General features: G+C 33.6%; 1 protein-coding gene across 1 annotated transcript; it reads left to right on the top strand.

Moving 5' to 3' along the window:
- Positions 1-221: 221 nt before the first annotated feature.
- Positions 222-836, top strand: LOC143606747 (uncharacterized). Its single transcript, XM_077082414.1, has one exon. It carries the CDS (start codon positions 222-224, stop codon positions 834-836), a length of 615 nt encoding a protein of 204 aa, XP_076938529.1.
- The last annotated feature ends 10,397 nt before the right edge of the window (positions 837-11,233 follow it).

Genomic DNA, 11,233 nt, shown 5'->3' on the forward strand with positions numbered 1-11,233 from the left:
AGCAAGTCGTTAACCTTCTTGTCGACACTATATGTGTGGGTTACGATAGTGAAATATTAATTGATTGAGCGATATATTTGGGACCAACAGAGACTTTCGACAAATCCTACCTGTAGTTCAAAAGGGCACTAGACAAGTCATAGTGAACGCCTCTCTATGTTCTTCTTACATTTGGACTGGATGCAATGTTTTGAGATTAACAAAAAAACCTAAGGTTAACTATGGGTACGCCATCATATGATGTTGAAGAAACCAGATTGTTTGCGAAATGGATTTTAGATATAGATGAAGGTAATATTGGCGGTCCTAATGATGGTGTTGCAACGATAGATTTACCTGATGATCTACTTACAAAAGATTATGTTGATCCTATATCAAAACTTTTTGACTTTGTATATCCTGATATTCTAAAGTATTACGAGAACCAACATTACTTTCAGGATAGAGCCATACTTGCACCAACAAACGAAATTGTTGATGAGATTAATAATAGTTTGCTCAAGTTTTTTCCAGGTGATAAAGTCGAGTACTTAAGTTCAGATACTATATGTAGTTCAGAATATATCAATGACACTCTTGATACAACTTTATACTCGCCTGAACTGCTTAATGGTCTAATAATATCTGGACTACCAAACCACAAGCTTGTGCTAAAAGTTGGTGTTCCTGTTATGCTCCTTAGAAATCTTTACCAAAAAGAAGGCTTATGTAACGGTACTCGACTACAAATTATACCTTTAGGTACTCGTGTGGTTGAAGGAAAAATTATTTTTGGAACTAACATTGGTCATAGAGTTTTGATCCATAGATCGCCACTGACTCCATCAAACAACTAAATAGCATACAAATTTCAAAGACGACAATTTTCCCTTGCAGTATGTTTCGCGATGACGATAAACAAAGCCAAGGTCAATCATTATATAGGGTTGGTTTGTACTTAAAAGAACACGTGTTCTCACACGGAAAACTATACGTCGCCTTGTCAAGAGTTACAAGCATGTGTGGGCTAAAGATTTTGATTCTTGATAAACAAGGTAATCTGACCAATATAACCACAAATGTTGTGTACAAGGAAATTTTTTCTTATTTCTAAAATACTTGGGTAACTTTTCTTTTGTAATTCCTGTAATTTTAATGTAAGTTGTAATTGTATTAACAATATATGATAATTGTGTTATTGATTGTATTATACTTAAAGTTTAAATATTAAAATTTTCATTAATTGCCCGTGTAATGCACGAGTCTCAAACTAGTGTGTGTATATATAACCCGAGAATGGATGAATCGGACTAATTTTTTTTGTAATTTTTTTAGCATCTTGTAAAAATTTAGACATAAAGGGAGATTCTATTGGCCGGAAAGCATCCAGAATGAATTTTCGTAGCAAGCGTAACCTGGCAGAAAAATGTCATGCCACTCGATATCGAGAAAATCATTCTCACTCGGTGAGTAGTTAGCGCGCTCTTCCTGCATTTATATAATTATTGTTTATCTAGTCTTGTAATATTATTATGTTTAATTAAGGAAATGCTATTATACAATTTTAAATATATATATATATATATATATATATATATATATATAAATGAAACACTTAAAAGCTCTCTGGTTGCTCCCTACATTATTCCAAACCACTAGATTATTTTATTTATAAATAGAGGTTTCTCATGCATTTGACCCGAATTCATGGGTATGGGTCTCACCAAACCCAGCTAGCCCTTAAACATGTTATAACATCTCTTTAAATTAAAAATTAAAATGTTTCCAAATATTTGATATGAAAATCTTATAAAATAGGGATATACTAAAAATTAATATTCTATTTAAAAAAAGATATTAATTATTATTAAGAAACAATTTTATAGTAAAAAAACTAAGCGGGTCATGGGTCTCACCAAACTCATATAGCTTTTCAACCGGGTTATTACATCTCATTTATTTGTGAAATTTTTTCATCATCAAATCCTAAATTATTAACTTACTTACAATAAATAAAATAAAAATATATATAACTAGAAACTAATAATGTAAAACAAACCCATAATACGGGGATAAAAGCTAGTCCATACTATATTAACTAAAAGCTAAATGAATAGAAAATTACTATTTGGATGCCCCGTATGTGTCGTTTCAACACAAAATTGCCACACATGTATATATAATGTACTAGTTTAATCCCTGCATGTTACGCGGTCGCTTTTAGTATTTTTGTTTTCTCTATAAGCCGACTTACTTGCAGCAAAACATGTCATTATTATATTAAATTGTTACAATAGAAAACTAGTTAAAATTTAAATCAAAATAACGATATTTAATATAGTATTGGGGAAGAATCAATACTAAACACACGAAAACTCTAAACTACAGTAGAGCAGCAATAAGAAAAGAAAAACATTAAATATCCTAAAGTGTCATAAAACTCGAAACGTAATACATGATTCGAACTTGCATACGATGTGCAAAGAAAAACAAACTAAAATTATTAATTTCTTATTTGGTTCTTACAGCTCCTAAAATAATATTAATGTGCCTTTGGTGGTGTCCATTAATCCATTATCATACATATGTGTTTTGTATTACATAAAATGTCAGGTTTTTCTTCGTTTAGGCTCGTTTGCGTTTTCTAGTCAACCAACAAACTTTAAACAACTTTAGAACTCGAACGATTGAAAACCGCAGCTTGTTAATAGCAAATCAGAACACTCAGTGCAAAAATAACACATTTCATCACGTTTATCAGTTTTTTTGAGCAGTTCGGTACGTTTCAGCACGTTAAACAACTTGTTTCAGCAACTTTCAGCAGAAAATAGTGTATTTCAGCACTTTTAAACACGTTTCATCACGTTTTCACACATTTCAGCACGTTTATCAGCAAAAACATCAGTTTCGACGCGTTTTCAGCTCATTTTAGCAAAAAAACACTTCGTTTAACAACAGTTCAGCACTTAAACAGAATTTTTGCAGCAGTTTTAACAGCAAATCAACAACGAATCAGGAGGTTTTGGCAGGTTCGTTACAACATTTAAAATTGCTCGTTTCAGCGCATTTTTGACCAGTTTTGCTGCAATTCAGCACGTTTTAGTTCGTTTTGGCACGTTTCAACAAAATATTAGCAACGAACTGACAAAAAGATCTTAATCGAACTTAGTCTAATGGTCAAGTTCAATTGAGGGTTAGGTATTGGTTCTCTTGAGGTGTTTAACAAGGCTCTTACCCTTAAATGGTGTTGGAGGTTTGCAAATGAGAGGCATAGTCTTTGGGTGAGAGTTATTGAGGCGATCTATGGTGAAGGTGCAGGAATTTTAAACGAGAGTGAATAAGATCTGGGATCTTCAACTTGGGGTATAATTGTGAAATTAAGGGACAATTTGAACAACAGTGGTGTTATCCCTTCTTCGGCTCTTACAAAGATTCTTGGAAACGGTGAAGATACTCGTTTTTGGGTTGACGTTTGGTTGGGGGACGAGCCACAAAAAAATATTTTCCCAAGACTGTTTGCTTTGGAAAATAATAAATCATGCTCGGTGACGCAAAGGTTGGGTTCGGAAGGGTGGCGTTGGCGAAGGCTTTTGAGAGGTGGAGTCGAATTGACTTCCTTTGATGAACTGGTACATTCTATTTCTAAGGTGCACCTTGGGGATAGTATGGATCGTTGGCATTGGGTTTGTAATGGGCTGGTAGGGTTCTCAGTTAAAGATATGAGATTGTTGATGGAGGGACACTTTCTGCCAACCAGTGTTTCTCCAACTATTTGGTATAAACACATTCCGAGAAAGATCAATATTTTTGCTTGGAGGATTTTGATGGATCGTCTCCCCACCCGATGTAATTTGGTGGACAGAAATATAGATATTCCCTCTGTTCTATGTCCGTTTTATTACCTTTGGCCGGAGTCGGCTAGTCATATTTTTGGTGTTTGTCCTTTTATCTCTCAGATTTGGAGCAAAATTGCCTCTTGGTTGGATATTCAGTTTCCGGTGGATCCATCTCCTTCTCCCCTCATGAATTGGCTTAGTTCGACTCACTTAGTGGAAAAGAAGAAAGAGTTAGTGGGTTCGATTATCTTTATCATTTGGTGGAATATTTGGAGGCTGAGAAACGACATCATCTTCAAATTAAAAGGAAGTAAGGATCGTCTTTTTGATGACATCGTTCAATTATCTTTTTTTTGGTATAATGGTCGGTCTAGTAAATGTCATGTTTCTTGGACAGAGTGGTTGTTAAACCCTCTGATGTATGTGTAACGCTTTCCTTGTTTTCCCTCGTCTAATTTCTTGCTAGTCGTGGTTTTGTTTTTTTTTAATATATTTCTGACGCCTTTCAAAAAAAATTCAATTATGCACTTCATCATATAAAAACAAATTAAAATACACAAAACTATATCATAACTTTAACATATATTGATTAACTAAACTCCAAAATTGCAAAATCAAGTGGTACTAAACAATTATGACTTAAGTCTTGTTATTTTATATTTTTATTTACGAACTTGTTAAATTTATTAATAAACTGATTAAACTAAGTACTTGAAAGCAATGATGTTTGAGTAAGATAAAGAACATGTTTTGGTATGACGACCTCTGCATCTAATTAACCACATCAACAAATTAAACAAACATCACATTATATTCACTTAAGCATTTCATAACACCTAAACTGCATAAAACTTGTCTAATTCACAATTTACCAAACTTTTCAAAACAGTTACAATAATCAAGCATTCATATAAACCCAATCATTAGACTGGACCAATCTTGGCTTACAGCTAAAATATATATGTGGACACAATCCAATTTCATGTTCATAACTAACATCAAAACATAATTGAATATCCATACGAATGTAAATAAAACCACGTTTAGTGAGATTTTTACACCCTATTTCAAATAGGTTATAATAAATAAATCCATAATTTGAATAAGGAAATAGTGGTTATAATTAAAAAGTAGGTAATTAACAAAGTCTAAAAAACGAACCACAATCAAATCCATTTTTTGTTGTCAGGGTTTGTGACGAGTCGATCAGAGAATCCGGTTAGGAATAAATCAAATAACCAAAAAAATGAACAATGAACAGTGGTAGTCAACGATTAGGGTTTGTGTATTAGCGAGAGGCGACGGGATGAAGATGGTGCGGAGGTTTTTTTTCGGTGACGGTGGATTAAAATTGATCGTCTTTGTTGAAGATGGTGCGGAGGTTTTTTCCGACGAGATCAGTTGTTTCCATTGAAGAATAAGAAGAAGATGTTGAATTAGGTTTTTGATGAGCTACAACAGAGAAGATGAAAATGGATTATGGATTGGGTTACCCTTGAGATAGATAGATAGATAGATATTTCTTTTGTGTTTATTTTATATGTAACTCGTTTTGATGATTTGCGTACCCAGACCTATGGAAAAAACCAATGACCTGCGAATTTTAAAGAAGGGAATGAATGAAAAGCAAGTATTCACGAATGGAGCAATCTGGTAACACGAGAGGGGGGAGCGACGTGAGGCCTCCAAATGTAGGCAATTGTATATATATATATATGTATTGATACTATATATAAAGCAAGAGTTAGGTATAATATATAATGCATTCAAAATACAAAATTGGGTAATTAAGTCTTTTCATTTTTTTCAAAACATAATTACAACTTTGATCCCTTAAAAGAATAGTTATACATATACCCCTTAATTCAAAACCAACTACCCCACAACTTTTTAATGGTCGTAACGTTTTCACTCGTTAATATTAAAAAAACAACACTATAAAATTGAGCATTTTATTCTATTTAATTTGAGTATGATATTACTATATTTTTTTAGTTTTAAAAGGTTAATATGTTACGTGAATACCAGTTCGAACCAGCAACATGTCGAGTCGGGCAAGCTCGGGTCTTGTGTAATACTGGATCAAAGTCAGAACGAGTCGACACAAAAAAGGGGTAATTGGTTTAGGTCGGTTCGGGTTCGAGTCTAAATGTGTTAGGTTAGAATGGAGTTGAGTCAGCTAAGCATGTTTAATGTTGATGACGTTCATTCCGGTGCCGATTACGCGTGTTCAATCTTCGGGTACACGCGTACTAGTTTTACACGAGTTACATGTCCAAGTTCAGGTTGTGTGCGCACTATCATCAGCGGACGTGTGTACCAACACTGATCATGTTTTCAATGTCAAGCTGCGAACGCACAACTAGTAGCATATAAAGAGGAAGCATAAGTACTTTATTAATACTTTAATGAGTATGTTATCTAGCTCGAATCCTTGGAATACATTGCATTAAAAAAAATTATATGTTAATACTATAAACTACAAATAACTAAATATCTGACTGATATACTAACAATTAGGGCTGTCTTCAAAATTATTAAAGTTTTAAGTTAAAAAACAAGAAAAAGTATTTGAGCCTTAGTAAAATGGTTTTTTTATTAAGTATAAACAATAAAAAATTTAAATTTGTTTCTTAGGTTAAGAGTTAACATGTACAAAAAGGTTTTTATAATAACGTGCTAAAATGAATTAGGTAATCGAGTTTAAATTTTAAGAATACATACATACACACATATAAATATTTGCCGGCCTACCTAGATGATCGGGTTGAGAACCGTCGCCCACCCTGCAACTCCCCCCCCCCCCCCCCACACACACACACACCGGTGTGCCTGCTAAAAATATGAACAATGATACTTTATATTTTCACTTCCGTTGTCTCGAAAGATATTGGTCTAAAATAGAAGTAACTACTTTGTATGCTCCTAATAAGATATTAGCTTATAATTTTCAATAAGAATGTTATTATTCTTATAAGTTGTTTTAAATTGACATAAATCAATGTGAGTAGTAGTCAGAAATATTTTTACGTTAGAGCATTAATACGTTTGGCAACCTAATGAAAATTTTAGACGTCACTTATAATATTTGTCAATATAAATTATTACCTGCTAGTGAGTTATATTATGAATTATTAAAAATATAATTTTCCTTTGCATTAAACTCAAGTAATTAGCCACAAGCAAGGTTTTTTATTTCGTTTTTTCTTCCTTATTCAATATTTAACAAAGCAAATGAAATTTTGCCAAATTGCAACAAGACCAATATTTATAGTATTTTAAAACGTATATTAATGGTCTAATAACATTACTATTATGACACAAAAGCAGGAATTGATTAGAGTGGGTCATATGAAGTGCGAATATAATGGTCATTTTCTTGGCAAAAATGATGTTGTCTCAACATACTATTACATAAACTTTCATATGAAAATGAAAATAGATTCATCAAATTCTGACCAAATTATTATTTTATGGTCCCACGTTTGATATAGTTAAATTATACGCCTTTGAAAATCTTCCTCTTCAAGACTGCTTCCCTTTTTGGCTTTTTTGCTTACTTTCATTAGAAATCATCATATTACTCCCTAAAAGCATATTAGACTTCCTTCAATCCATCATCATATTACCCCATTAAAATAAAAGCTAATTCATATCAAGGTACATGAAAATATGTTAGTATTGCATTCACAAGGTACATGAAAATATGTTAGTATTGCATTCAGTAAGGATATGATCACTCAATGCTAATGCTTAGCAGGGTCGTCACAGTCTTTAGGGAACATAAATCAACCGCATAATAAAATTAAGACTCTTTTCATAAGAGAAATTGTTTTTCTTTAATTCTCATGTAATCTATGCGTATGCATAATTATAGACACACAACCGGCCCCTATCGCCAAAGAATTTCAAAACCAAAATTACCTACATATATTTTGATAAATTTCGTAAATTTGAGGCCCTAGAAAAGTATGGGCCTAAAGCCATTGCTTTATTTCACTTTTTCATGAGCCATTCGTTGCTTGATAACACTAAAAATTTTAACAACTTTTTTAGATCAATAGGTATCTGAAGGTGAATTATACGGAAAAGCAAGATCAACTGCGGAAAATGGAATTACAAACCTAATTTTAAAAAAGTTTATAGGTACATCCTATATTTGAAAGTCATGACATATCACATGTACACAAACAAAATAGTAACAGGTGAAGTGACTTAACAACTTTACAAAATTCATAAATCATTGTAGCTGATACAAGACACTATTACAAATATGATCGTTTGTGACTATCAAAACTCTGGAGAAAAATCATACTAAAATTTGATCCTTACTAAGATCTAATCATTAACTTGATCTTGTATCCACTTCTTGATATGTGAATACATGTCGTGGAGAAAGAATACGATTAGGGGTGTCAATGGCCGTGAATGGGCAGGGTATTCGTAATTTACATTCATATCATCATTAATATTAAAATTTAAAATATCTAAAATATGTAAAATTCATTAATTATAAAAAAGATAAGTTGATGCTTCATATCACAAAAAGAATAAATAATATCATCAAATACATTTTCAAAAACAAATGTCGATTATCTACGTAATAAAACTATTACTGTTACTAAAATACGCTTGATGAATAATATAAATAATTTTTTTCAGGCATATGCTTTTATATAAAAATAAAAACTATTACTAATATGTATTCTTAGGTATTCACATATGCTTTGTGTAAACCGTATGTGTTTTTAGGTAATCATATTGAGTAACATCTAATTAATCTCATACGTGTTTTGTACTTGTCAAAAATATTAAAAAAGATTACACATCCGATCTCATACATACATATTACATTACCCGTACCAAACATTTAGATTTTCCAATCAAATTTGGTGATTGTCATCCTAAATACGGCTGTCATTTTGTCCTTGAGAATGCCCCTCATACATTTGTTGATGACGGATCAAGAGCCATGGGGATTAGTGAATTTGATATTTGTTGAAAAGAAAAATTCCCAATTATATCAATGGATTGGTGACCCGTTAATAAAATCAAAGCTTTAAGACACTAACGGGTTGGGAGGTCTTGCGTTCAAGCATCTAAAATGACATAAATTCGTCCTTCAAAAACCAATTATTATATTTTTTATTTTTATGATTTAAGTATAGTGGGAACGACATAGGTTTACAAATAAAGTATTTTATTTAAAACCTCAAAGTTATAAGTATAACGTAAAAGTCAAGTTTAGATATAGTAAAACATTAAGGAAACAAAAAGATTAAAATTTATAACAAAAATTAGATTAGAAAAAAGTTTGTTAACACGGGTCGAGATACTGTACAATAATACCTTAACGTACGATAGGTACGCGAGACGCTAAAAAAAGGCAAAAATACAAAAACGCTCAGTCGGAAACCTAAAACGTTCAGCCAAAACTAAAACACTCAAAAACGGGTTTCGTGAAAAAAAAGTAAAAAATTGATCGATTAACGATCCAAAATTGTTTTTTCGGTAAATCGATGATTAATTGGGTATGCAATGATGATTCCAAGATGTTGGGATGTGATTTCATGGATCGATTCGTGAAAAAAGGGATTCGCGTACGTATTGTACGTTAAGATATTATTGTATTGGATCTTTTACTTTGTTAACACCATAACATAATATAACTAGCATTGCGTGTGTATTTGCAAATCAATATAACGATTTGGTAGTTTTAACAACATGATAGGGCGACATGGTGTTATATCAAAACAATATACAAATCAACACCCAGTCTTGGCCTGGATGTTAAACAATATGTATGTGTTTTGAGATTTATACATTTCTTTTTTATTAAACAATTTAAGAGTTGATTTTTAAAAGGGACTTAAAAACCATTTACTTGAGAAATATATTAAAGTATTTTTCTTTCCTTCAAAACTTATATTAGGAATTAAAAATGTTAAGCCTTAAAGTTCTATCATGCTTAAAGAATTATCGCATCCTTCATCATTTGTCCTTGCTAAATCTTCTACTCGTAATTGCCTGAAAACGCTTTTAAGATGATATATCAGCGAGTGATGACAATGGAATAATAAAACATTATTCACTTAATCATTATAAACTTAAAAAATTATCAGCGATTAAGGACTTTAAGGACAAGGTAGGGCTAATATGGACTGCGTCTTCTCCGTCATCTCCATCATCATCACCGTCTGTCTCCCAATCCCATTGTTCAATGATAACAATAATCTTCTCTTGATCAAAATCTTCCTCTTCTAACTTTTCAATTCCTTTAATCCATTTCTCTATAGTTCAATAATCAGATCCGGTATCAACTATTGATCAAATAATCGATTACAAAATAAGGTAATTGTATTCAGAATATTGAAAAATAACAACTTCTCTCTTCTATATTCATATTACTCCATCCAATTAGCCGCCAATCACTTTATTCCAACCGCCCGATCGCTTCATTTCGGTAATTCCAAAACAGATTTCCACCACCACCGTTGCTACACCTTCGCCTAAAGAACAACCCGTCGTCACACATCAGTAACCAGCATCATCTCCTCGTCATATCCTCGTCCTCTCCTCACCACCACCCCTACTGCTATTTCAATTTTGCCTTTAATCCTCGGTTTTCGGTCTGCCCGCCAGGTGTTCGATAAAATGTCTCAATGAGTTAATCGGTTTTTTTGGGTTTACGGAGGGGAGAGCAACTGGCGGTTGCTCTCCTTTCTCCTCTTAGTTCGGGTTTTTACTCCCAAAACTCAGCTCGAGTTTGTTTGTTGGCCTTTTTGTTGTGAGGGGTTATGACAAGGGCTCGGATTGTCAAAGGAGCCCCATCGGGGGAGGTGGGCACGGGAAGGTGGACATGGTTGTGTGGTTGATGAGGGTGCTATGTCTAAGACCCTAGACAATAGTGTGGGTTCGGTGGGTGTTTGGCCATGTCCTTTTAGGGGGTTCCATTGTTGCCCGGATGGACGGGCGGGGTCAAGGGGGATCTCTCGGTTAATTGCGCATATCAAACGACTTCATTTGTCGTCGGATGAGCGTAAAGTGACCCTACGGGACGCCATTTCCACGGATTGTGATTTATTTATTTCGGTTGGGGAGGCTTTTAAGGCCTCGGACCAGTGGCTATGTGGGGTGTGTATGCGTCCAAATGCTCTTAAACGGACGTGTCATCATGCTGATGGAGTCACCAAGTACAACGAGGGTGTGGGAGCTGTGGAGGAGTTTATTGTGGGGATTGATAAACCGCATGTTATAAGGGATGTTGCTCCCTTGGGAGGGATAGTGGTGGATGAGGTTCTCCTTGACCGCGTCTTCTCTCTTCCTATTACAACTGTTAAGAGCATCCCTCATAGTTGTCGTATGGCATTTGCTCAAGCGTTAACTGTGACAACTGCCCAAATCCGACCCGACCCAGG

The sequence above is a fragment of the Bidens hawaiensis genome, unplaced genomic scaffold (assembly GCF_021521415.1).
Source record: "Bidens hawaiensis isolate Kalapana, Puna unplaced genomic scaffold, B.hawaiensis_p1.1 tig00076924_1, whole genome shotgun sequence".
Lineage (NCBI taxonomy): Eukaryota > Viridiplantae > Streptophyta > Magnoliopsida > Asterales > Asteraceae > Bidens > Bidens hawaiensis.

Bases quoted from the DNA above. Each gene is read 5' to 3' on its own strand.
- LOC143606747 (XM_077082414.1), top strand. From the start codon at position 222: ATGGGTACGCCATCATATGATGTTGAAGAAACCAGATTGTTTGCGAAA.